At 31.9% G+C, this 27,336-nt stretch overlaps 5 protein-coding genes across 11 annotated transcripts; 2 read left to right on the top strand and 3 right to left on the bottom strand.

Annotated features, from left to right (window-relative positions):
- On the top strand, positions 353 to 8,684 carry LOC109336605 (protease Do-like 2, chloroplastic). 4 transcript variants are annotated; one of them, XM_019573307.1, is made up of 21 exons: positions 355 to 523; positions 621 to 770; positions 948 to 1,004; positions 1,482 to 1,555; positions 1,633 to 1,696; positions 1,982 to 2,026; positions 2,815 to 2,922; positions 3,617 to 3,694; positions 3,800 to 3,866; positions 4,029 to 4,087; positions 4,554 to 4,653; positions 4,868 to 4,947; positions 5,651 to 5,707; positions 6,164 to 6,267; positions 6,946 to 7,033; positions 7,132 to 7,217; positions 7,326 to 7,350; positions 7,443 to 7,514; positions 7,739 to 7,789; positions 7,873 to 7,933; positions 8,021 to 8,684. In XM_019573307.1, the coding sequence occupies exons 1-21, from the start codon at positions 404 to 406 to the stop codon at positions 8,263 to 8,265; spliced, it is 1,791 nt and encodes a 596-aa protein (XP_019428852.1). In that variant the 5' UTR covers positions 355 to 403; the 3' UTR covers positions 8,266 to 8,684. The 4 variants fall into 4 exon arrangements, with proteins under 4 accessions (XP_019428854.1, XP_019428855.1, XP_019428852.1 ...); XM_019573308.1 differs by having other exon boundaries at positions 954 to 1,004; XM_019573309.1 differs by lacking the exons at positions 7,873 to 7,933; positions 8,021 to 8,684 and having other exon boundaries at positions 353 to 523; positions 7,695 to 7,773.
- On the top strand, positions 9,522 to 10,339 carry LOC109335042 (classical arabinogalactan protein 26). Its single transcript, XM_019571080.1, has one exon. The coding sequence runs from the start codon at positions 9,727 to 9,729 to the stop codon at positions 10,141 to 10,143; it is 417 nt and encodes a 138-aa protein (XP_019426625.1). The 5' UTR covers positions 9,522 to 9,726; the 3' UTR covers positions 10,144 to 10,339.
- LOC109336779 (sodium/hydrogen exchanger 2-like) lies at positions 12,397 to 16,794 on the bottom strand. 4 transcript variants are annotated; one of them, XM_019573590.1, is made up of 15 exons: positions 16,700 to 16,794; positions 16,360 to 16,581; positions 16,122 to 16,240; positions 15,549 to 15,646; positions 14,995 to 15,054; positions 14,743 to 14,789; positions 14,466 to 14,660; positions 13,984 to 14,030; positions 13,812 to 13,878; positions 13,607 to 13,707; positions 13,407 to 13,508; positions 13,165 to 13,303; positions 13,022 to 13,084; positions 12,837 to 12,920; positions 12,397 to 12,759 (listed from the first exon to the last, which is right to left on the bottom strand). In XM_019573590.1, the coding sequence occupies exons 2-15, from the start codon at positions 16,531 to 16,533 to the stop codon at positions 12,472 to 12,474; spliced, it is 1,584 nt and encodes a 527-aa protein (XP_019429135.1). In that variant the 5' UTR covers positions 16,534 to 16,581; positions 16,700 to 16,794; the 3' UTR covers positions 12,397 to 12,471. The 4 variants fall into 4 exon arrangements, with proteins under 4 accessions (XP_019429135.1, XP_019429136.1, XP_019429137.1 ...); XM_019573591.1 differs by having other exon boundaries at positions 16,695 to 16,748; XM_019573592.1 differs by lacking the exon at positions 13,022 to 13,084.
- On the bottom strand, positions 21,209 to 21,857 carry LOC109336781 (monothiol glutaredoxin-S11-like). The gene has a single exon (XM_019573594.1). It carries the CDS (start codon positions 21,779 to 21,781, stop codon positions 21,476 to 21,478), a length of 306 nt encoding a protein of 101 aa, XP_019429139.1. The 5' UTR covers positions 21,782 to 21,857; the 3' UTR covers positions 21,209 to 21,475.
- LOC109335663 (glutaredoxin-C11-like) lies at positions 24,408 to 25,235 on the bottom strand. The gene has a single exon (XM_019571820.1). The coding sequence runs from the start codon at positions 24,994 to 24,996 to the stop codon at positions 24,688 to 24,690; it is 309 nt and encodes a 102-aa protein (XP_019427365.1). The 5' UTR covers positions 24,997 to 25,235; the 3' UTR covers positions 24,408 to 24,687.

Consider the following 27,336-nt stretch of genomic DNA (forward strand, 5'->3'; position numbering starts at 1 on the left):
TTCTCTAAGATCTCTTAACCATTTTTTATTATCTTTATACACATGAGTCCATGTATGGAACCCAGCACAGCATACTTAAGGGACCAAGCCCCTTCCAGTTGATTGGTTGAGGCAACACATTGGTCTCAATTTACTTAAATTCACTTAACTTTCTCTTCTATATTGTGAATGTTCCTGGCTTGAACAAGGTTGCCTCCTATGGTGCATACCTCTGGCTAGATCAAAACAAATTCGACTACCAAAATTGCATGCCAAAAATAAATTTACAAACTAAATTTACTCATTTTGTTCTTCAATATATATATATATATATATATATATATATAGTATTAAAGATGTTAATATGGATATGATTCCGAAAGTGGATGTGGTGTTGCAGAAGCAACTCTAAAGTGAAGTGAAAATGGCTGTTACACTTTCTAGCTACACTACTACTTCCTTATCCTCTGCGCTATTGTCCACAGTTAAATTCCAGTACTCCTCATACAGACCCATACTTTCTCTCCATTCCAATGCTCAACAAGTATACCCTCACCCCACTTAGATTATTATTATTAATATGTTTTTGGGATTCAAAAGTTTAAGGATTATAGTTGAAGTTTTATCATATGAAATTGCAGAAGAAGGAAGGTGTAGTAGTTCAGAAGAAAAAACAATCAAAAGATGAAAAAGGGAATGTGGCCAAACCCCAACAAGCTTCTTCTTATAAAGGATTTGGTATTACTAGGAATGATAATAAGGACTCTGTGTTTGACTCCAAGGATCAACAGGTACACTTTTTACTTCCATTTTTGCATGAAACTGCAAAATTATTGCAATTTGTAAAATGAATTCAATCATGGCTTTATCAACACAAGCTATGTTTTTTATGATCTTTATTGCTACTTGAGAACCTGGTTATTTTTCATAGTATGCTTTTCTCAATTCCTTCAAATCATTGTATTCAATTTCAGGTTGAACCCAGTAACATACAAAACGCAGCTTTCCTTAATGCTGTTGTGAAGGTAAATTTTAAGTCACCTTTCATTCTTTTTTGTAGTTAACGATTGTCTGCGAAGGGGTGCTCCTTGAATTTCGAAGTCAAAATCGAACAATTTGTTTGGGTACACCAATCATGCTATTTATTTCTTGCCTCTGTATTTGTTTTCTGGCTGATTCATGTCCTTGGTTGGGAGCTTTCATGGCATGCCTTTAGCTTGTCTGGTGATTTCAAGTTCAATACTATTAATTGACCTAAATCTGAATTTCATTTGTTATAATATGATTTGGAACCTTTCCTTCTGTTAAATAGACTCTTTTGTCTTTTCTATATGTCTATGGTTTTACACTTCACAGTAGCTTAAAACAGTGTTTTTTCCTCTTTTGAACAATGAACAATAACCTTCTTGTTAATTCATATAATACTGGTATGTTATACATTTGTATTTCTCTTGTATTCATTTTCTCTGCATTCAGATATCTTGTTTCTGTAACCTTTTTAGGTTTACTGCACCCATACTGCACCAGATTATTCACTTCCTTGGCAAAAGCAGAGACAATACACAAGTACCGGAAGGCAAGATTTTTAGAACCTGAACTATAGAATATTAAGAATCCTACTTGTCTTAATCTTACAGGCCACATCTTGTGCAGTGCATTTATGATTGGAGGTAGGAAACTATTAACCAATGCACATTGTGTGGAACATGATACACAGGTAATTTCCTGAATTGTCCTATCTTCAGTAGATTGTATATCTTGTAATATAAATTTATTACTGGGTTTATAGTAAGTTTTTAGAATCAGTTGCCATAGGAACCTTAGTTATGAAATAGGCAACCAAAAGTGGAAAGCATATATAAGCTTATACATTGCATTCCCATTAAAACTAAAACTTCCTATCGGTATTCTTTTAAGATTTCTACTTTAGCCAATTATTTGTAAGATGTGGTGCATTAAGCAAGTTAAGGAGATCAATTTTTTACTCTGCCGATGATTGCAGGTTAAAGTCAAGAGGAGAGGGGATGATACAAAATATGTGGCTAAGGTATGTCTCCTATGAAGGAGTTGTCCATGTGTTTTCTCAGTATGCTACTATCTAGTCAACCATTCCATGTCAAGAACAAATTGCTTAAGATTTTGCCTCAGTAGTATTATCTCACTTATCCTTGATCGCATGTTAAGAGCAGAGGGTAACAACCTTAAAAGTTTTATCAAGTTACTTACAAAATGTATAAGTGGAGAAAAAAATCTGATGTCTCTAGGGTTTGTGATTCACAAACAGTAAAATTCCGAATCTCAATATCTCTAGGGTTTAATTGTAAGTTATACCATTGTATATTTTCGATGAACCAATTATAGAGTGCATGTTACCCTTATGGCTAGAAGTAGGTTATACATGGTAGAAATTTCAGGAAGAATGGGTCAATGACTCAATAGCAACTTCGAAGGGTTGGGAAATTCCTTTACAATTTTATGGATTTCGATTATTGTAATCAAGGTAACTTGTAGTGACTGTTACCTTTTTCAATAACTTAAGAGCAGTCTGGCACATAAAATGGTTTTGACGATTCAAAGAAATTAGTTCCTGATGAGCATACATTCATTTGTCTGATCTTTCTTAATTTATATGATACAGAAAAACATAATTTTTTGTAAGTAGAAGTTATACTATAAATATATGACCTTTATTTTATATATTCATCATTATGGATAAGTAACCATCAGACACTGTATCATGACGAAACATTAACATAGAATATTAAGTATTCCAATAATTTGTTTTACCACATGATAATATGTTCATATATTTGCAACTCTTGAGTGATGCAACAGGTTTTAGCCAGAGGTGTTGATTGTGATATAGCTTTGCTTTCAGTAGAAAGTGATGAGTTTTGGAGAGAAGTGGAACCTCTCAGATTTGGACGTTTGCCACATCTTCAGGTTTTCAATTAGTCATTCCTTGTCAGGAATATGCTTGCATTTTGCTTTTGTACTTCTTCCTGGCAATGAAGAAATGGGTAACTGATTTGTTAATGAAGTCAAAGTGAACTGAGTAGCTGATGAATGAACAATATCTGAGGGTGTTAGATGGATTTATAGAAGTAGGTTGAAATGATATTTTCCTGTCAAGTGTCAGGTACAGGATGATAGCAGTAGCTTTCTTTCTGGCTATTAAGTATTTAAAATCTGTTAAAATAACATATGCAGTTGCTGAAAAAGTAATATCTATAGCATGCATTTAGAAGCAATGCTGATTCATATCACCTGATCAGTGTTTGGTATCAAATGCTTATCTGACAAGATAAACAATAATATTCTGCTCCAAGAGACTTTCATCTTCTACATGGAAGCATAAATTCACTTACTTTCTCCCTTTGTACTCACTCTCCACCACTTCTGGTTACAAAAAAGTAGCTGATTTATTTTCCTCACTTGTCGTTATTGTTGTATTTGACACCAACTGCCAAGAATTTATTGTTTTAATACATTTATGAAAAATTAAAGAATTAGTAATTAATTGGACCACTTTTTAAAGCATATGTAGTTTGTCGAGTATAAAGTTTTTATGTATATTTCTGTTTGCATTGTTTGGATTTTGGACTGAAATTTCTTTGAATTTTTTCACAACTTGTAGGATTCTGTAACTGTTGTGGGATATCCTCTTGGAGGAGACACGATTTCAGTGACAAAGGGAGTTGTATCTCGCATAGAGGTTTGATATCTTGAATGTGAAATTTACTATTGCATCAATCGTGAAATGAATAAAAAAAATTGTTCTAGGATTTTAGTGCTCAATTGTTCAAAAAACTGTAATCAGGTCACATCATATGCACATGGGTCATCTGATTTGTTGGGCATTCAAATTGATGCAGCAATAAATCCTGGTCAGTATATCTTAATGTGGTTTAACTTCTATTTTTGCCTCCTCTGTCCTCTCCACCAAAAAACTCTCTAGTCTATTTTTCCTTTTCTAAATAGACTTCTTCCTGATATGGAAGTATTATGCATTGATGCAATAGCCATTGCTTGCATTTGTTAAATTTTAGGTAATAGTGGAGGTCCGGCATTCAATGCCCAAGGCGAGTGCATTGGTGTGGCATTTCAGGTAGACTTTACGGCCTGCTGTTAGTTGATGTTTTAATGCTTAGTTGGTTGTATAGTTTGCTATGAAAGGCCGACTTTGTAGGAAAAATATTATGCACTCTGACACTTGCAATCTTTGACATTTTAAAATAATCCTGTTAAGGAGAATAACCACCTCAGTTAATTAATTATGTTAGTTTAGAAATAGAGAAAAAAATGTATGCATTGACAACTTATTATACGCTATCAACATATCATCCACTACTCATTTTCAATCATCATTGACTCTTCACAAGAAGTAATATAAATGAATAGTATATGATATACTGATTGTGTATTAATCTTTATACTTACAGTGTATAAATATTATACTCTTAGAAATATTGTTTCTTCACATCATATATATGATTCTTGTGCTAACTTACCAGAAATTTCATTACATTTTTCTGTTGGTTCTTGGTCATTTTCTTATGGGACATTGCCTCTAGGTCCTCAGATCTGATGATGCTGAGAATATTGGATATGTGATTCCAACAACAGTTGTATCTCATTTTCTGACCGACTATGAAAAGAATGGCAGGTATACTGGTAAGTTCTAATAAAATATGTGTATATGATTTTATATGAATTGCATCGTACTGCTTGGGGGAATTTAGTATTTGTCAATATCATTTTATATGAATCAATCTCACTCTCAGAACATGTCATAGTATTGCTCATAAAGGCTATTCTCTGTTATGTCTATTTCAAATCAAGCTTAATATGCTAACTGTACTGGTGGTCTAAAACTGTTTTTCCCCAGGTTTTGCTTCCCTTGGTGTGCTTATACAGAAGCTGGAAAATCCTGCACTGCGAACATGTTTGAAAGTAAAGAGTAATGAGGTATTTCTTTCACGCAAATCTCGTGATTGAAAATCATACAATGAACAGTAGTGTCCTGATTAATATCATATTCTACTGTCACCTTGTCTCGTTAGTTCATATTCAGTCATTCATAATTTAATAGATTAACTGCATATTGTGGGGCCTGTAATGAATATTTAATTAGCGTTATGCCCATAGAGCTTGTAGTGATTACCATAGGATTGTGCCATGTCGGCTGCATTGTAGGATAAGGATGATCTTTTGAGGGTATGAAATGGAAGGAGTTGATTAAGGCAGGAAGAGTGGAGACTGAAAAAAAGAGGAGCAGGGATAAGTTATAAAGAGGAAGAATTAAAGATCCTAAGAAGGGATGCTAGAGCAGGAGGATGAGGGGGAAATGAATATTTCTTATTTGGCGATGTCGAGATTTCTTGGTGGACATAATGTCTTGGCTCCTTTTCACTTGGTAGGACAGTTATTAATTATTCAGTGCTTCATGATTGGGTTTCTGGTGTAGCGCTATTATTGCTGTTTCCCCCATAGAAGTTGCAGATGATGCAATAGTTTTTGTATCAAGATTTTCAATCATGTTGCAGGCTATGTTGTTAGCAAACACATTTTTCTCTTATGATATGTCTGATTTGGCACTTGGCAATATCATGTTTATAGATATGATTTTATAGCACTGAATTTGATATTTCACATTTCCTGTATTGGACAGGGTGTATTGGTACGTAGAGTTGAACCAACATCTGATGCAAATAATGTATTAAAGGAGGTATTGTTAATGGTTCTCTTTGCAAGATATTGTCCTTCAATTTCCCATGAGCTAACAGCCAGTGAAAACTTCAAATCATTTTTTTTGCTTTTTAAATAATAATGTAGCATATGTTTAATCATCCACAGCATTTTAAATTTGTACAAGTGGATTCTTGAGGGAACATGCAAGTTCAACATAAAATGCATTCTTTTTTGTTGGAAATAAAAGGCTGACCTAGCTTTGGAGTCTAAATGTTATCATAAACTGTGTGAACTGTTGGGGATATCTTTTCAATTCTCATCCTTGTTTAAAAATCATTCCCGTCTTCTGTTATGTAATTAATGTGGTGATATTTTTAGTTAACCTTTAAAAGAGAAGAGTGGGAGAAGTCATACCTGTGGAACTAACATAAGAATATCTGCCAAAACCCATTGACCCGTGCATTAACATTTTAGACAAAACTTGCAATTTCAGGGTGATGTGATTGTCAGATTTGACAATGTCCGTGTCGGTTGTGAAGGAACAGTCCCGTTCCGATCAAACGAGCGAATTGCCTTCCACTACCTCATTAGTCAAAAGTAAGGGCTTCATTCTCTTTCAAATTAGACAAATTAAAAAGTGCATTTGATTTATAGTTTATCACTAAATTTTAGTATTATCATGCTTGCTTTTGCTAATAAACTTTTTACATGATTATTTCAATGAGCTTTTACCTTTGTAATATTAACACCTTCAATGCGTACTTTGTACTGTTCCCCAGATTTTGATGTATGTTTATATAATTGTGAGGTTAACTTCTATTGGTAATGAGGATATAAGTATGACATTACCTGATTAGTTTTTTAATCTGCTTTTTTTAAATTTTATTATGCACATATTTTTTACATTTTATTTGGACTTTTAGGGTTAATTTATTTGTCAATTGGTCCATGGAAGGAAAAATGAAGTTGAGTAAATTTTATTTACAAAAAAATGTGCCTGCCCAAAAACCAGTTAGACAGAACTAAACAAAATCAATCAGGATTGGTTTGATTTTACCATCAAAACCAAACCAATCAGTTTCCATCATAATAAAACTGCCGGGTTGGTTCAGATGATTTTTCCCATCATATCAAACTGGAAAACCCTTATTTTGTGACTTCTCATGGTTCTTATTGTGACAATATTCTGAACTAAGTTTCAGAGCATTTTGTGTTTTCTTTTCTGGCCATTGATATGCTTAGAATGGAATTCTAAAGTAGCATTTTGTTGTACAGATTTGCAGGTGATACTGCAGAGCTTGGGATCATAAGAGCAGGGACGTCAATGAACGTTAAAATTGTTTTAAATCCACGAGTTCATTTGGTAATGTTTTATGTTATAGACATTTGGTCTCAATCAAATTCTTGACTTTCTTGATCTGATACTCTCTGTTTTGCAATGTTTTTCTCTCCAACTTCAAGGTTCCATATCACATTGATGAAGGTCAGCCTTCCTATCTAATAATTGCTGGTTTAGTTTTCACACCCCTTTCAGAGCCATTGATCGAGTATGTAGCATTTATTCTCATATTTGGAAGTATTCATGATTTTTATTCTTGGGAGTCCTTTTGCTGGTGTTTTAATTGTTATTTCATTAATACTTAAACCTTTGGCAGGGAGGAATGTGAAGATACTATAGGGGTAAGTTCTAAATTTGTATGGATCAACATTAAAGCACAAAGTTGAAAGCAATTAGTTTCCCGAATGAGTCGCATGTTTTTTTCCTTCGTCAGCTAAAATTATTGGCAAAGGCACGCTATTCATTGGCAAGGTTTGAAGGGGAACAGATTGTAATCCTTTCACAGGTTAGTTGATAGGTTTCTTCTATGGAAATTATGTAAATGATGCTTTGTTGTATTCTTGGAATTATTGCATCACATGTAGCATTTACTTTTGACATTGATCCTCATTTTGTTAACTTATTCAACAATGCCATAGCATTAAGCATTGTATAGTAAGATGTTTAGTTTATTTGTATGGTACAGGTACTGTGGTCTAACTTTGATTTGCTCCTCTTTCTGATTGATAGGTCTTAGCGAATGAAGTCAATATAGGTTATGAAGATATGAGCAATCTGCAGGCAAGTCATATCTAATTTTTAAGATTGATTTCCACATTCCCCCCACTTCATGCTTGTTTCTCAAGTACTGTTTTTTTTTGCAGGTTTTAAAACTCAATGGATCTCGAATTAAAAATATCCAGCACCTTGCGCACCTTGTTGATTGTAAGTTGTAACCTTCTTTATCTATTGTGCATTCATTTTATTTTGCAATATATCTCAGGACTATCCCATTGCTTTGCTCTTGATCAGCATGCAAGGATAGGCATCTGTATTTTGAATTTGAAGATAGTTACGTTGCTGTTTTGGAAAGAGAAGCTGTTGCTACTGCTTCATCGTGCATACTCGCAGATTATGGTATCCCATCTGAGAGATCTCCTGATCTCTTGAAACCATATGTGAATTCACTCGAAGGTGAAACATCATCAGAGAAGGAATTTGGCGATATCCCGGTTTCAAATTATGAAATTGGGGTTGATGGGCTCTTCTGGGCATAATAAATTTGCACTTGGAGGTGTCAATGTGAATTTCTCATGGCAGCAATACTTGAAGCACATGGTCACAATTTCGGGCAGCAAAAATTGCAGCCAGTGTCAGCTAACCTTGAAGTTAAGTGTGAACACATGAATGGTTGTATGCTGCTACCCTGAGGGGCATATTAGAAGCAATAATATTTTCTTCCCCCTCTCTTAGTTTTTGGGTTTTCCTGAAAGGGATAGGAAAGTTAGCTTATGATTATTTTTTCACTTAGTTTTTATTCTTTATTGTCACTCTCATTTATTTGATAAAGCCTGAAAGTTCACTTCAGGTTTGATCTCATATTTTCATGTTGCATTTTGTATTTTTAGGCAGTGCAAATAAGAGTGACTCTTATAAGCCTTGATGCATTTGATGTAATATTTTAAATACATCTCATAAAATTTAGAGTTTGTTCCAACAAGAGTATGGCATTCAAATATGTTTGTGATTACTAAAAATTAGAAATCATTGAAATATTTCAATCCTAATTTCTATAGTTGAACAAAACCTTAATCTAGCTTCTTATACCAACTAGACCATCTCAACTTGATGAACTATGTAAAAGAAAATGGTTTATCAATCTAAAAAAGTCAACCAACGGGCATTGGTTCAAGTGGTACATGTTTGATTCCCCTTAAGCAAGAACCCGGGTTCGAGTCTTGTGGATGGAAAAAATGTCCGTTGGGAGAGTTAGCCCCACTTACCTGTGGATGTGTTCGGCTCGGATAGGATTGTCTCTAGTGCGAGGATACCTGTAGGAAACCAACAAAAAAAAATCTAAAAAAGTCACAAGAGGATGGAACAATCTGAAAAGCAGTTGGTGGAGTGGGGTCACTGTGATGTAACTTATTTGGCATATAAGAATGGCACCACCATTTCCAAAAGTATTTCATACCTATACATATACTGATTGTTTTATATTGCAACAAATCTTCCACCATTTATATATGTTAATCACAATTGACTCTCAAACAAAAGTAATACAAATCAATGCTGAATAATATATTGACAGTGTAAAAAACTTTACATCAATAGTACATATATTTTAAACTCTTTCCAAAAACCCACCAAAGTAAATAAGCAATGAATGCATGAATGAATAAATACATGAAATAAATTGGCTTGCATGGATTTCATTGTGCCTTTCATTCATCTTTTTGGTGTTTACTTTTATGCAATGGACACCTACCATTCATGTACTCATAAGGTAATGACTTATTACATCATCTTTGTCTTGTAGCATACAATGTGCAGCTGTAAGATAAAAAGGTTACCAATCATCAATTGCCACTAACAATTAGAACCCCACCACCACTTCTTGTAGACCCTTTTTAAGTTTTGTGCTTTAATCATGAACCTTATCAGTTTCTCCAACAACAGTTCAGTTTTCTCTCTTGAGACACATTTATTAGACTTCATATTGATTTTCACCATTCTTTATGGCTTCCTTTTGTTTACTACTCTCATCAATGTTCATGGCCTTAATTGCATTCAATTGTTCATTGGCCTTAGCTTCAATACAAAACATGCATGTTTCAACCATCTCAGCAGCACCAACTGTGTTATCAAATGCCCCTCTAGCCTCTCCTACACTTTCACCAGATATTGAGCCTCTTTTTCCTACACCAGGTGGAGATGTTTTTTCTCCATCAGAGTCTTCATTACCTACAATTCCTTCAAGCCCAAGCCCTCCCAACATTGATGTCTTTGGTAATCCAGGATCTGTATCTGCTTTTCCACCATCTGTGTCTACTCCTGCTCCAGCTCCATTTTCCAAGGGTGCATCACTGCCACTGTATACAATTTTGCATCTTGGCATAATGGTAATTTGCATGATGCAGCTTCATGGCATGTGAGTAGATGTTGGTGTTTCTGCTTATGGTTCTCAAACCATATTTTCTTAACATTAATGTTAGGCATGTTTGAGTAATGGATGCTGGTAGTAGTAATAATGTGATGTGTCTAAAATTTAAGACTAGTAGACATTTTAAGTGTGTTTATATCATTCAATTCAGATCAGAAATAAGCCAATATACCTGAGCAGAGGTCAAGAAAACTTGTGGTGTTTAAGCTTTACTCTTCATTATTAATGCAAGTTACTTTTTTCCTTCCCTTTTTTGAGAATATACTGAACTCTTTATCATTAAATTTATTCTTACTTTTTTGCTTCATCTTTTGAGTATATAATACTTATACTTCATTGTTAACTTCCCATAATCATTAAATCTATTTTTATTTCTTTGTTTCGCTTAAAATAATGCAGTGCCACTCTCACTGAGTAGAATGTAGAATTCAGTAGATGCAAGGACATACACCCTCTTCTTGTATGACCATTGATTCCTGTAATTGGTTGTCTTTTTCACTTTCCCTTGGACCACATAACCACTTTGATGTTGCAAAAAGAACCTTTTAATAAAGAACACTTTGCATTAAGGAACATGAGAAACCATTTGAGGCATGAAAAGGAGGAGCCAAACTAAATACACCAAAAAACAATAACATTTATGCCTTTTAATTTACATTGAAGTTACAATTTTGGCCTTGAAAATACACACAAAATACAGCTGCCCGGAGAGGAGTTTTACTCAAAAAGGAGAGATGACTTAAAATTTGAGACATCTGGAACATATTAATTAGATATATATGACATCTGAATAAATGCATATATCAATGACAAATGACATGAGTAAAACATTAATTAATTATATAAGAAAATAGTACACTAGGATTCTTTGTATTTGTATACCAAAAGTCCCTAACTCCTTATATAAACATCTCAATTAAGATCTGTTCTACAGAATTACTCTAATCACTAACTTTCTGAACCAAATCTAGAGAGCTATAACATAGTTTGATTCCTTGTAATCCCCCCATAAAACCACTTCTCTGACATTGCTCTCATGACTTTATTGAACTCAAATGAGTTCTTCCAATTCTTCTTAGACTCCTCAAAAATGAAGCTTCTCAACTTTACAGTCTCTTCATTATTTAGAATGGAAAGAATAATGTAATTTCCATAGAAAACTTTCTAAATAAATCAAAATTGAGATGAAGAAGAAGAATGTTTTGTGGTGAGAGTAGAGAGAATGGAGGGAGTAGTAGTAGTAAGAACTAAGAACATAAACAATGTCTGGTTTTAAATTTATTTGTCTTATTATTCTATGGGCTCCTATGTAACACGTGCTTCAATAATACTTAGTTACCACTTACCATACAAGTCAAATTACTTATGAGTTGAGTTTCAAATTCATAGCTACTAGTGGTGATAAGTTGGGATCTCTTGGGGTATACCAGTTTGAGGTTAAAAAAATCAATATTTAGAATAAGATATGTGATGATTATAACTCAGTTTATATCATCACATATGGTTACTTATTTATTATGTTTGATGAAAGGTATTATTGATTATCTAATTTGTTTCATCAGATATTATTAACAATATATAAATATATTATTTTATATATCAAATTATATATTTTTACTAATAAATAATATTGATTAGATTTTTATCTAAAATTAGTATGTATTGTACCTAATTTGGTGCAATATTAAAAAATTTCAACGTCATTTTGTCTCTTATACATTAAGGTTATAACAAAAACTTAAGAATCACTCATCTATAATTTTAACCTTTTAAGTTACGTTCTACCTATCTTATATATATACATGTTAGGACAACATGATAAAACTAAGAATGTAATATAGAAAGTGTAAAGAATTATATATTTTTAATATGTTATCCATCATTGCACAATAGCCTGGCATTTTTCCAATAAATTATTTTCATATGTCCAACAACAGTTCCAACATCACATTGGAAATATACATTTTAATGCCACCTCATCACTGCTTCACTATAGAAATTTCATCAAAATCACAAATTTACACGGAACCAATCATTTTCACAGGAACACAAACTTTAGAACACCAAACTTCACATTTTTTATGGAGATTATCTGTTTCAAACAGTGTCTCACTCTATATCTCAAGTCAGTGTTCTATTTTATTACCTTTTGTTTTTTAAATTTTTATTTTACTTACGTGTTAATATATAATTGGTTTGGAACATAAAATAAGACCGTTGGAGACAGGTGACCCCATCTCACATTTTTTCATTGTTTAACACAAAAAAAAAAGTGACATTTTTTTCCTCACCAAGTACCCCACTGATAAGTCAAAAGGTACTAATGTATATTATCCTCTGTTGTTGAAGCAGGAATAATAGGTACAAATCCTCTGCCTCCAAATACAGGGCGCATGAAAGTATCATCAAATGTTCTCCAATATTGATGAACAACTTTACTTGAGTCAAGTGGGTTTCCAGTGTCTATGCTAGATTCTATATCTTGTCCATTTGTTAGAAGAGGTAGATTTTTAGCAGAAAATAAACCAGATGACATTGAACTCCCTCCTACATGCACATGTGGATCCAACAAGAACTTTACTAGAGGTTTGGTTAGTAACCCACCAACCTGCATTAATCAAATCTATTCTAAATAAACATGCAACCAAGGGAAAGAAAATGGTCAAATTTTATTACTAAATTTACCACATTAGTTAAGAGAACAACTGTTATGGTGCTAGTGATCATGATAGCATTTCCTTGCACTTGAGTATGCCCTGATGTGGTGAACTAGAAAAACAAATTACATAATGACACTGTCACAAATCTAATGAGTGAAAATTACATAAAGATTTAAACCATACATAGTTAGATACAATATATGCTTGTACCTTATTATATGCAAGTGCAATGGATACAGCACCTCTCATGAGCCCAGACCACCATATAACAACCTTTTTGAACAAGAAAAAGTGATTAATACTTGTTGTAGGTCAAGATTTTAAAATACTCAGTAAAAGCTTAAAGCACATACCTGCTGCTTAAATGCAATCTTGTCATTTCTAGACTTTCTGAATAAATTAGCTATAAATGATAGTGGGAACACAAAAGCTGCTCTTCCTAGTAGAACCAAGCTAAGCAATATTGCACTTGCTCCAAATAATGTCCATGGGCTGAATGAATGAAAATATGTCATATTTCGAACTTTACTTGCAACATAAGTCAGATTTATAAAATTAAACTAAGATTTTTTGGTGAGTGTCTTTAATTCTATACCTGTTGCTAGCAAATCTCCACTTCTCTATATCCAAGGCATCCATACCAACGTACAAGAAGATGAAAATCTCGGAGATTAAAGAGAAAGTTGCGAAAGCGTGCCTAGAGATATAGACAAACAAGATAAGGAAGGTGATAACATTACTGCTTTATTAGCATTTGGAAAAACTGAATGAAATTCAACTTAGCTTCTATTATACCTGCTTGTGATTTTAGAATTCTCAGTGACATTATGCCATGTGTAGTGAGACATGACAATTCCACAAAAGAACACAGTAAGGATCCCACTTAAATCAAGAAGCTGGAAGATGAAGTTCCCAACATTTAGTAAAAATATGAAACTTTATGATAAGAAATAGATTTATAAAATGTATACAAATATACAATTGATATTTTGCTACTTACTTCAGCCAACATATAAGAAAAGTAGGCCATCAGGATCATAAGAGCAATTTCTCTGTCAGTGGAATGTCTGGTACCAACCATAACAAACAAGGTTCAGTTTTCCTTCCAAAATATAGAAAAGGGTAGAATAACATAGAAAAGGGGGAGGCAGAGAGATCTAAACTCCAAGTACCTTCCAAAATATAACTTCTTTATCAGGTAAGCACTAAACAAGCCAACCTGAAAATCAGAAACAAGGGATATAGTGAATTAGAATGATGCCATTAAAACAAGTTACAAAATATCACAATGCAAACATGCGATAACACACAAATACATAAAGGCATGTGATAAGATCTCCTTTCGACACTCGGTATTAGTTAATCACACGCACCCCTTTCGACATAAAAACTAGAGTGTTCTTATTTCAGCAATCTCATGCAAGAATGGGTGCAATTAGTAACTTAAGGACATGTCTAGGAAATGGAAGATGAATAAAGTAATAGATAATACCATTTGAATAATAATTCGGATAGCATATCCTTAAATTCTGGAACACAAATTAATGTAATACACACATCATAAAGCCAATAGGATGAGGATATATGGATTATGTGCATGCAGGGAATAGAAAAGAGTCAGAAGACAATATGAAAAGGCAGAAAAATAACATACCACTATTCCCAGCAATGTGCTGGTCAAGAATAAGTATAAAAAGTTGCCTATGAATTGTGTAATGTTGGCTGGGGTGATGTGTGAGAGATCGAGTTTCTGGATAGCGTTAAAAAGAACCACGGATGTAGCATCATTGACAACGCCTTCACCGAAGACTAGACTGTATAAGTGAGGCGTCTCGTCCTGATCAAGCACCTGCAACATAAGAATGAAACTAAGAAATTGCTCTCTACCTATTTTAAGGCAAAATCCCCCTCTCTTTTTCAACACTTAGTACCTGTAATGTGCACACAGAATCTGTAGCTGAAAATACTGCTCCAAGTGCTATGGATAGAGAATAAAAGTTTAGCTGACAGCAATGTTAAACAATGATAAACTTTTATCCTTCTATACTACAATACACCATTCTTAGCTTCAACTGAATATATATTACTTCTATAATAACGAATTGCTGCTGGTTTCAACAGCATCAAGTATTATGAATAATACATGTTGTGTTTATCTGTTATAGTGTAAGACAAGAAATTACCAAAATAGTCTCCCACAGTCACTAAATCGATGTCCAACATTTTGAATAACTGTATTGAACCTGAACCAAAATGGGATAAAAAGTTACAACCGTGATAAACTATTAAGTATAAACTGCATAACTGGACCATAAAGCACACATGTTTTTATAGACCAAAAGAGATGGACAGAAAGATCAAGGTTATTCAACTTTTCTTAGTACCTTTTATGACAAAGTGGGCACTATTACAAGATTTCTTTGGGAGAAAAATCCACATGGTTCAGGAAAGAAATAAAAGTAAACATTATGGTTACCAAGAAATCCATGACAGAGTGATGTTTAGATTTTTCAACCTATGATGAGCTAGAAAGGAAAAAACTTTCACCAAGGTAGCTGAACTGTTAATTTCTTAGGATAAATCTAAAACCAAATGAGAATCATTGCCTTATCTGAATAACCCTTTTCATTTGAACTTATAATACACTGTAAATAAACTCAACATTATTAAATACTGATGCATGGATTACTTTTATACCATATCCAAGGTTTTCATATAAATAAGGTCTGAAACATACCCAGTGACACAATGAGAAATGATATTAGACTGCCAAGAACACCATACAACATAATTGCCAAAAAGTTCCTAAAGAATTGCTTCTTTTTCACCTGGAACCTGGTAAAAACATAGCAGGAAAGAGAACATAGGTGATGAGGGGAAATTTTACATTTTTCCTGTTTATCTAAGATGTTCACAATTCACAAGTAATAGTAAGAAGGCTGGTATAATTGACAAAATGAACTATTATTTGTGCATTTGTGATATAATTGAACCATTCAGAAATGGAAATAAATATGTCCTAAATAGAAATAGAACCCGGATACTTAAAAGTTGACAATATAAGTATTTGGTGGTTTGCTTCTTTTTTTTATATCAACCTGACAAAGTCTATTGAAATTTATCAGTTCCTATATTCATTGAGAAACAAAAATGATGAAAGAATGAATAATCATTTACATCATTGAATTGTTCTCTTGAAGCATGAAAAATTAACTATTAGTGTTGGGCATAACTCATAGTGTTTAATCAGTGTTTCAAAAAATTGAAAATGTAAAATGTGAAGACAATCATTGTACAAAAACACACTTACCCTGCATTAAATATGATGGGTGGAAGAAGATATATAAAGAAAAGATCTTCATCAAATACTAAGATGCGTGAACTTTTCCCCCCAGTTGTCAGTAGAATTATAATTCCAGTAATAATGCCCTGGAAAATAGAGTAAAGGAATATTATCCTTAAAATAATGCTTGTTGCATGCAGCTAAGTACATAAGCACGTGAAAAATGTTGGTACTAGTTTTATTACTGAGTGGATGAGATACTCACAATGATTAGGGCAACAACTGATTCAGTCATCCATTTACTCTTTTGAAGAAGATGGCCAAAGAGAATACAAGAACAAAGGAGAAGCACAAAGAGAGTCACGGAATCTACAGAAGCAGCATCTTGTGTTGAAGATAACCCCATCCTCTCAACAACAGTGCTGGAATTGAAAGCCATGACAATATATATATATACCCTTCTTCCTCCACCAAACTCAAGCAATCACTTCATCATTGGAAAATAAAATAATATTAGAAAGTTGAAAATTTAGGCAGATAAAGAGAATAATGATATAGAAGAATTTAATAAGGACAAGAAGAAAGAGAGAAGAAAGAAACCTTACCAGGTAGCAGAACAAGGCAAAAGGGTACATACAAACAAACAAACAAGTATAACTAGAGCTATAAGATGTTGGAGATGGTAACAAGTGGTTTTGTGGGAAACGGCCAAACCAAAACAGAAAGAGTTGAAAGAAAAACAAGATGTTTTAGTGATATAATTATTAATAAGGGAGAGAGAGAGAGGGGGAGAATGAAAATGACATTGACGAAATATATGAGAGGGTTACTTGTTGTAGAATCTACGCACCATAGTAAACAATAAGTGCCTTTTGTCAACGCCCCACTCCTCTTCTCATGCATAGTTACCTATTCTTTTCTTTCTTTCTTTTTTTGCTACCAAGACTTCATGCATACCATAACTAATAATGTCTTTTATTGTATGACATAAGGTTGCTTCTCAAATCATCTCATTAAATCTAAGCTTCATACACTATTTGTTAGTTGAATTTTGAAAATCAATAAAAAAGAAAATAAATATCTGAAAGTCATGAAATACAAAATTTTATTTCTTTTTATTCTCCTTCAAAACTCAACTGAAATATGAACATATACTCATAATTAGTCACAACATACATTAACATGCGATGTGCAGACCACATCCAAGATGGATTCCTTGATTTTGTTACTTTGTCCTGTCTCTTCCCACATCATCCTATGTATTATTCTTTCTTAATAATGCTGCTGCCCATGTTCTACACTTCATTTTGTTTTTCCTTTTTAAACATAATAATTTTCGCCATAATAAGGGTTCCATCTCATTTGGTTTGTTTATAGAAAAGACATAACTTTATGATTTAATGAATGAAATATTCATTTTCATATTTTTTATACATAATTATTTTGTACATAATTTTAAGGGGGGCATACCCGTATTCATATATCTAGGCACTTGATTTAAATATAGCGCTTAGTAGTAGTTGAGTTGTCTTAGCATATTCAAACCTATAAGATCAGATACTATAATAAGATTAATAAAATAACAATACACAATTAAATAGTAATAAAATAAATCCATTTGTCGACGCTATGCTCCAATCAGAAACATCGATTTTAGTTGACAAACTATGGAGTAGCTGGGAAATACGGGTAGACATGTACTAAGAGCAATGAGTAGCATATTAGAATGGACATATTTGCATCTATAAACTAATAAACTTCAAAAAACAGAAGGGAACATTAGGAGTTAAGAAAACCTTATTAATAATAACTGGAAATAGCTGAAATCAATAATTTATGGTTTGAGGGTAAGATCACAATTCACAATTATTATGAGTTCTCTATATATATAGGAATAGGAGAATGTTTTGGGTGGCTTATATTTTAATTTCAAATTTGCATATTCACACAACCTACTTTTTAAATATTTAACATAATCCTAGTTTATCCTTAATGAACATTATTAAGAAAACAAAATTGTTATAAATATTTTATCATATCTTCCTTCTCATCCTAAACTAACCGTTGGATCCTCCTATAGTTGGCTTGAAGTTTCATTCTTAGTGATTGAATGGCTAGAAACAGAATATACATTATCAAGTTTCTTTTATGTTGTTTCAAAATGAAATATTCTGATATGGGTGCCCAAAAAAGAAAGATAATATGATCATGACATGCGAATAAAATTTCGTCCACTAAATCAGTAACGTTAACGTAACCCATTACTTCACCTCTCTAAACTATCCAAATTGTTGTGATATACAACTAATATACTAACAATTACCAATAAAAAAAATAGTCCCTAGTTATCCTATCAAGAGTCTTGGTAAGCGATGCAAGTAAGCCTTTTTTTTATTATTTTTTTGTTTTATTTCATTAATATGTTTTATTTTTATAAATTATATAATATGTTTAGTATATCTCAAAATTTTACCTTCAATTCATTTGGTAAATATGATAAAAGATATAAAATGCTTAAATTTTCAGACTCGTCAAAATTTATATTTTAGAAATTTATATTTTTTCAAACTTTAGTATTACGTTTTACATATTTTTCAAAAAAATCAATTATACTTATAAAAGTACAACACAAAGCATGAAAATACATTTTTTCCAATGTCTATAAAAAAGTTAATAAATTCAAGGACCTATGTTACTCCAATATGTTAGGTCTAACCCAACACCATATGTTAGATAGTCTCCTTGACTACATGGACCACTTGTTAGAACATATATGCCCTTATACATAAAGATCTTTTATCTTTATTGGTGTTCCTGATGATGTATCATATCAATCAAAATATGTTATTTCATTTAGAGAAAAATTATAAAATATAAAATAATATTTTTATATTATTTGGTGATATTCTATTGAACAAAGACACAGAAATAAGATGCTCTTAGGACTAGGAGGATTTTGTTCTTATACTTATACCTACTTGACTACTTCCCATGTAGTTGGAAAATATTCTTTTAGTAAATGGGGCAACAACATTCGTATTTTATTCACTTTTCATCACCATACACATCCTTGACTAATTGGACAAAATATTCTGACAACTTATTATAAAGTGAGAGGATTGATTTAGACTCCTTTAATTTTATTTCATGCATAAAGTAAGAATCAATCACTTAATATCTTACTCAAATATTTATCAATTTGGTTTGGCGTTATGGATGGATCTCTTTATTTAGTCTTTACTTAACTCATTCTTTATGAAAACAAAATCTTAATGATTGAATCGCGAGTTAGTATTTGGAAAATAAATGTATAAAACGGGAAAACTTGGATTATGAATCATAATAGTTATGAGATGATTAAAAAATATTATACAGGATTTTAATTATTAAAAGACATCATCAATATTATTTAGCACAATTGATAGATAATTGGATTTCTTTAACATAATAGACAATGCTTTCTTGATAGAAACAAAATGCACTTTCAAAAGAACACCAAGAGCATCAACTTGTATTATATATTTCAAAAGAGAGAAACATAGACGAAGGAATGACGGTGAAGATTATAAACTGAAAAATATAGTTTGAAAAGTTATTACGTATTATTATATACATAATTAAATGTTATTAATCATCTAATTTTCTTGACATTAGTGAAAGTAAAAAAATGTATAAAATATGATTGCCAGTATTAGAAAGTGCCTAAAAGTGTGTATAAAGTTTTCCATACGGATATGTATGTACGAATACTTTGAAGTATGAATTATCCATTCATACTTTATGCTTAGCATGCTCACCCCAGGATTCGGTGGGAAAAGTATAGAACAAAAGTAAGTAGTCACTTGTCATAAATTTTTTATTATTTAAATTGTACAATAAAATAGTTATTTTTTATTTAAATTATTGTAAGGTTATAATCTTCCTTTTACATAATGTTTTTCCTTAATTAATAGTATTGATGATAGTAATAAAAAATAATAGATAATTAATGTTTTTAATCTGAGGAAATGAAAAAATAATATTACATTTTACATTTTTTTTATATTATAATCAAAAAAATTAAATGATATCCTATAATAAAGGTAAAAAGAATAGTATAGAGGAGTTTTTCATGACAGAATAAAGAATGTAATACATTCTTTTCTAGTATAAAGTTGAAGAATCGCAGCACTACTACATTGAAAAAGACGAGAGAACTTTGACGTTTTAACTTTTAAAATATATGGACTAGGTAAAAAGATTGGAAATGAAATGCCTCCATAATGTTATCTTATTTAAATTATCTTGCAAAATTTTCAAAGTTTGAATACTTTTTCGCACTCCACCGTGGCATATTGATGTTTAATGACGTAAGTACATTTAATAAAATTGACTAAATAATAATAACATAATTTAATACTCATTTGAAAATTTAGAAATTTGACTAAAAAAATATGAGTACGTAATAAATAATTGCACTAGTGTAAAAGATAGACTAGACTCATATATTAATTACTTTACGATGAATATGATTTATGATAAAACAATATAATATCGTTCCATCTTTATGGTCGGCCTTTATCTACTAAAAATAAAGACTTAATTGTTATTGTTGTGGAAAAGAGAGAATAAAAAAATTATTTTTTAAAGGTAGGAACTACATTTTATGATAAATTTATGGAAAATGCATTGTCATTGATTAATTAATAAAAGGTTTTATAATATTATTTCAAAATATCACGGTACAGAAGTATTATTATTATTATCATTCATATTTACACATTTCACATGTTCTCTAAGCTTACCTGGAATTATAAGGTGATATAGAATAATGAGTAATCCAAATGGATCACCACCCAATATGTATTTTATAGCTAAAAAAATACAAACTGTGTAATGAATGTTGATGATGCATTTGAGACAATGGCCTGAATACAAGTATAAAGAAAGATGGACATATTTATTTACATGCATGTTATGCGAATGAATTGGTTTATTGAATAAATACTGGAAACCGGTTACAAAGTGATGGTGCAACTCTTTTTTAGATGCATTAAGAGTAGAACTTTTATTGTTTGCTTTTCATTCCAGAAAAAATTATAATCAATTTACTGGGATGCATGTGCACCAATATAAGTACATAAATCAAACTTCATTAAGAATATTTAACGGAGTACAATATATATAGCTAATCAAATGCTAGAAATAATTTGATACATCACTGCATAAACTATGTAATAGTACTTAAGCTCACTAATCTAATGATTTGAGCTAGTTTATTGTTCCTACAAGGTAGCAACAGGAACATGTGTTCCCTTTTAAGATAAATGTTGACAAAGTTTTGAGAAGTTGTAGTAGAAGGAACATGTCATTGATGCATGCATCCATGCATGTGTTCCTTCTTAAGATAAAGATTGACATTGTTGGAGCATTGGAATGAGTGAACCACTGAGGTGGAGGGACATAACTTCATTGGTAGACCCTACCAGGTTCCCTCCTATGAATACTGCAGGAACAGGTGCAGTGCAACCTAACCTTGTTATAGCTTTCTCCATTTCCATTCCTTCAGGGTCTTTGTCTATTTCATAAACAAAAGGGATTACTCCAATTTCCTTAAAAAGAACGTTGACTGCATAGCATAGGCAACAAGAGCTCTTGGTGAAAATCACCACACCCTTTTCTGAAGCCAACCTCATGACCTTGTTCATCTTTCTCTAGTTTAAAATAAGGAGGATAATTGGGAAATAAAAGATGATATGAGGGTTGTAGTTATTTGAAATGAGCATGGTGTAGTAGACTATTTATAGGGACAGGTAGAAGGACTTGTTTGTTTGAACAAAGCACATTCAAAAGAGGTGGTGCTTTTAAGATGCCAAGTATATATAAAGCAAATGCCTTTGGAGATTAAGACTGTTGTGTATCAGTGACTATGGACTGAACAACAAGTTGCAACAACAAGACATGTTCTTTTACACGCATATGTTTCACTAACTTCCATTGATTAGTGCAATTTCTTTGTTCAAAACTTGTGAATATTTTATGAAAATAATTATTAGAAGATATAACAGTACAAAAGTGCAAATATTTAATTGCCTTGGATGCTGGTCAATTTATACCAGATTGAAGATTCTCATAATCAACGGCTTTGAATCATTATGCGGAGAGATTGTGACCCATGAGATGGCTTTTGTGTGATTCTTTGTTTTGAATCCATCATTTTTGGAACTCATACATAGACATGCAGCACTTGCATTACGTATGGATGGAGTCACTCGCATAAAATTAAAGTGACATAAACCTTTTACTTTTTCAGACAAGAGGGAACCAATCTAGATTTTGATTCCATCACCTTGCATTTCATAATTTCGATCCTTATTTGAAAATATATTTTATTTTTCTTCCTTTTACTTTCCTAAAATTAATTGAATAAAATAATTATATTTACATGAGCTCCCTAGGGTATGACTTGACAAAATGATAAGACTATACATAGTGATCTTAGACTATATCTTAAAATCATTCAAACAATATATATGCTTATATAATAAGATTGTGTGCATTACCCTCTAAAAGTTTAAGTGAAAGACTCTTGTGTCTCTAACAGAATAACATGAGTTTGATGAGTCTGATTCCTCTCTATTATTGAAGAGGATAATACACACCTAAAATTATAACACATGACATAAATAAAGTTTTAATGGTCCAAAATTTTTGTTTTTTTAAATTAAGTATTTTAAAAAAAACTAAACCATCTCACATTCCCGGTATTAAAGAGTCCAATATTAAAGAGAGATTCTTTGATACAGGAATGATGAAACTCAAAGTCCTTGAGAAATGAGTTTGACATGATTTCTTTGCCCCTACAGTTTTCTCTTGCGCTGCACTGGGTGGTACTTTTATTCAGACTACTCTTAATTTGTTGCAAATAGACTAATACATGGATATCTATGGCTCCTATATATACACAATCACCAATGGGAGTAAGTCAATGATTGTATAGAGTCGTGAAATCATTCATTAGACACGTGATTAAAATAAGTTTAGTTGGATTCTCTGAGATTCACTACTTTAATACTATGAATTGAAAGATAATTATATATATGTATGTGTTGTCTCCATAACTTCAAATTTATGCATCCTCCACTTTACATGCTTGACTGGACATAGTGCTCAAGCAGATAAGTTATTTCAAAAAATGGTCCTCATAAAATTAAGAAAATTATCTTGGTTTGTGGATTTGAAGGAATAATAGTTAGTGAGGCTCCATGCTTGTTCCTTACTACCAAGTATATGTGTTATTTCAATCCATTTTTGTATTGGGTTAAGGCTACTAGTGCATATATTAGCGGATATTAAAGTTTAAAGTCTCATCGATCAAACTATTATCGTAAGATTTTGGTTCAAAATACGATGAGTCTAATATGATTTTTCACTCTTTTTATGCATTGTTAACAATGGAACTCTCTAATAGTTAGAGGCTTTCGGTCGGGTCCAACGAGCTACCAACTTCAAACATAGTTACATATCCCTGAGTCCCTTGTGATGCTCCTATAAGATGTTTTTTCCCTTGCGCCACCAAATTGAGTGACGAATAGACAACCAGTTATCCCTAATCATAAATATATGATGTAAATTGGATTATATTGATAACAAAAGGGATTGTTCCTTTTCAGTAAGTGGTTGACATTTTGATGGGAAACTTCAGCTTTTCATAAAAGATGATACGCACAGACTTTATTCTATGTGTATAGTAATTATTTAGAATTATTTAATTAGTCAGCATACCCATTACAATATATATATAATTACTTTCACCTCAATTGCAAAAATATGTTATCATCAAAATTACAATATTGTGATCAAAACTGCAATTTAAAATCCTAATCACAAGTCACAATTGAATCTAAACAGGAACCTACGTACCTATCATTAGTATATAAGAGGTGGGGTTAGAACATTTGCACTTGAGAGGTCAGAGCAAATTAGCAAAACAATACTTTAGTTATAGGATCATGTTAAAGAATTTGTTTCTTTTTTAAATTATACTTACAAAAATTAATTAATTTTTGGAGAAAATACATGTAAAAACTGTCTTTTAAAAATTTATACCCACTCAAGAGGATTTGTTCTCAAAGTTATTCTTTTAATTATAACTTTATTTTTACTTTATATATAGGAGGTGTTGCCTCTAACTGGATCTGGCTCTCCAACCTTAGCCTGGCCTTGGCAAGACAAAATACAACAAATTTGCTTGCAATCAATTGAATTGGTCAATCTATGTTATCTTATGGAAGTTATATAAAGTGTAATTGAAGCATGTTTCCTTTCCAAGGATTTGAAATTAAAGATAGTAGATAGTACCAAAAAGTTTACACAGTTGCATTAACTACATATATGATCAAGTGTCATATAACATGGTAGACTGTTTAGACTATAGACATTAGCTATAGTATATGCCAGTCTTTGAAAAAGCACAAAAAAGAAAGAGTACATCTTTATAGACATGTTTCATGCACTCTAAGTAGGGCACTCAAGAAAAAAAGAAGGGGTGCCCCTTTCATACTAAAATGCTGCTTTCTATGGAGCTTAATTATTCTTGGAGTAGTGTAAGTAACTAAAACCAAATGGCCCTTGCATCCTTGAGCTTTTGTTTGAGAGAGCCATCAACATGAAGGGATATTACATCTTTTGCTGACCCTACAAATTTCCCTCCAATGAACACTGCTGGGACTGAAGGGGTACATCCAAGACTCCTCAAAGCCCATTCCATTTCTCTACCATAGGCATCATTGTCAAGTTCATGCACTGCAGGACTTGCTCCAAGTTCATAGAAGAGTTGTGTGATGCTGTGGCACATGTAACATGAACTCTTGGTAAATATAACTGCAGCTTTCTTTGATGCCAAGTCCCTTACTCTATCCATTACTACCTTCTAGGAGGGGATGATGAATCAAAATATAAGAAAGTTTTGAAATGTTTTTGTTTGCACTTTGAGATTTCATCAACTCTTATTTATAGTGGTTGGCTGAGATAGCTGGTTTTTTTTTAATAATGTAGAAAAAAGGTTAAGAAACAAATTATTAACTATAGTTAAGTGGATAGGAAAGATAAAGAAAGATCCTTCACATATTAATATCTTTGGATAAGAGAAATGCTCCCTGATCATTTGGTGGATGGTGACCCTGACATGAACAAGTTGGATTTAGCATCATATTACTGTATATGATAATTCATATACAGTTGTATGATTTAGCAAGCAATGCAGGAATAATAACAGTGCGTATTTTATTTATGGAAAGGTTTTTTCAAGACAGAAAACCAAATTATGGAGTTAGCATCCTCTCCATTAATGGAGAGGCAAGTGAGCACTTTTATACTTACATATAAGAGTAAAATTGTTATATCTTTATATCTTAAGGGTAAAAATGTCAAATTATATTACATTTTTCTTCATTATAGAGAAGATCCGAACTCCAAATTATGATGACTTTAAGTTATGTTGGTTTGTATGTGAGTTTTTATAAATGCATGTAGTGAAAAGTAAAAAATAAAATAGAAAAAGTTTGATTTATTGTAGGATATAAATTATTAAATTTGAGTTTCAAATAAGACTAGTGTTGTATGACTAGCTCAAATATGCAATAATGTTATCCCTTGAGCTTTATATGAGTTTTTTCAGATACCCTTACTAGATAAAAAAAAATTGTATTATGAAGCTGAAAGTTATGGCTAAGTTTTCACATACAAACATATAAATACGGTTAATGGTAATATATGTTAACTTGAGTGTGAGTATTTAAATATATTATATCTCAAATAATGATATTAGAAGTATCTACTATCAATTGAGTGTATATCATGAATGAATGTTCAAAAAAAACTCTTTGAGCGTGGTCGGCAGCATCAAACACATTGTATATTGGAATAAATTTGAGAATTATGTTAAACAAATGGCATAAACAATACAACGTGCGTTGGCAATAATATCTGCAAAAAGAATGGAATTTTATGAGTCATTTAGAATTAGTATATTGTATTAAGCAAAGTCAGCAGCTCACACGAGAAACCATACTTCATTGGTATGGCAAAGCACAATGCAAGCATATCTTAGTGTTTTAGTGACATCACATTATTATATGCTCTATCATACACCGTCTCATTTAATGAAAATATATGTTCTAATTAAAAATACAATTTAGACTATAAACTTTTATTATTATTGAGTAAAAAAATGTATGACAACCTTATCCACCCTGAAAATTTAGGCTATTCATGTAGGTTTCATATTTTTTGTAGCAACATCCCTAAACCCAAAGTCTAGAAAACTCAATAGTCATGTCTTATTTTTTTAACTCTGTGCTCTCTAGGCTGCCACCTACAATGCCACTGGTGAGCCACCGTCAAAGAAGAAGAAAAAGTTTAATTTTATATTTATGTGTTTATGTTTTCTCTCTCCTTATGTAGTAATGGAAGTAATATTTGTTGAAGAAGAGGAAGATATAATTTATTTTTTGAATTAATTTAATTAAAAATATTTTTTTGCATTTTAAAATATTGACTATTAAAAATTGAAAGACTCATGTAATATTGGGTTAGTATGGTAGATAAGATTGCTTTCCACTTTATTACTTTGCCCTTGCATCTGATTCATGGAATATAAGGGCAGACAATCCTATGTGTATATAGCATTTGAGAGTGTGACTACATTTGTTATATCACAAAATGTGTCTTTTATGTGTCATTGTTTATAATTAGTTGAAAAATATATATTTAAGTTAAAATTTAATAATGAAATATTTTTTTTGACTAAACCTAAACAATAATACATATAGTGATATAATTTTCGGGACGGAATAAATTCTTAACTTCTCTTTAAACCATGGCACAGGGATCACTATGCTATGAGGGTTGTTTGGGCCGATCCGGAAAGTGAGGATAATTGGGCCCAAAAATGATTGTGCCCAATAGTTTACCAAGTATTTAACGTGTATGGATGGACTTTTTATTGAATCAAATCTGTTGTATATGAACCTTTTTGTGGCCTGAAAAGACCAAAATATGTGTTGTGTTTTCCCCCCAAGCCTACACGTTTATAATGTTTTTTACAAGTGGTTTTGTTAAAAAGGTATATTCTTATTTAACTCTCATTCTCAAATACAAGGATATTAGTAATTACTTTTATCAACTATACATTTACTCTCATTATCGAAAAGAGAAAATAATAACACATTAAAATAAATATAAAATTTGATAATAGTATATC

This window comes from Lupinus angustifolius, chromosome LG20 (genome assembly GCF_001865875.1).
Source record: "Lupinus angustifolius cultivar Tanjil chromosome LG20, LupAngTanjil_v1.0, whole genome shotgun sequence".
Lineage (NCBI taxonomy): Eukaryota > Viridiplantae > Streptophyta > Magnoliopsida > Fabales > Fabaceae > Lupinus > Lupinus angustifolius.

Excerpts from the sequence above, each read along its gene's own strand:
- LOC109336605 (XM_019573307.1), top strand. The coding sequence starts at position 404 with ATGGCTGTTACACTTTCTAGCTACACTACTACTTCCTTATCCTCTGCG. Across the intron at positions 1,005-1,481 it reads TCCTTAATGCTGTTGTGAAG|GTTTACTGCACCCATACTGC; the intron begins GTAAATTTTAAG and ends TAACCTTTTTAG. Across the intron at positions 7,351-7,442 it reads AATGTGAAGATACTATAGGG|CTAAAATTATTGGCAAAGGC; the intron begins GTAAGTTCTAAA and ends TTCCTTCGTCAG.
- LOC109335042 (XM_019571080.1), top strand. The coding sequence starts at position 9,727 with ATGGCTTCCTTTTGTTTACTACTCTCATCAATGTTCATGGCCTTAATT.
- LOC109336779 (XM_019573590.1), bottom strand. The coding sequence starts at position 16,533 with ATGGCTTTCAATTCCAGCACTGTTGTTGAGAGGATGGGGTTATCTTCA. Across the intron at positions 13,879-13,983 it reads AAGAAGTTATATTTTGGAAG|ACATTCCACTGACAGAGAAA; the intron begins GTACTTGGAGTT and ends GGTTGGTACCAG. Across the intron at positions 13,708-13,811 it reads TTTCTTATATGTTGGCTGAA|CTTCTTGATTTAAGTGGGAT; the intron begins GTAAGTAGCAAA and ends TTCATCTTCCAG.
- LOC109336781 (XM_019573594.1), bottom strand. The coding sequence starts at position 21,781 with ATGAACAAGGTCATGAGGTTGGCTTCAGAAAAGGGTGTGGTGATTTTC.
- LOC109335663 (XM_019571820.1), bottom strand. The coding sequence starts at position 24,996 with ATGGATAGAGTAAGGGACTTGGCATCAAAGAAAGCTGCAGTTATATTT.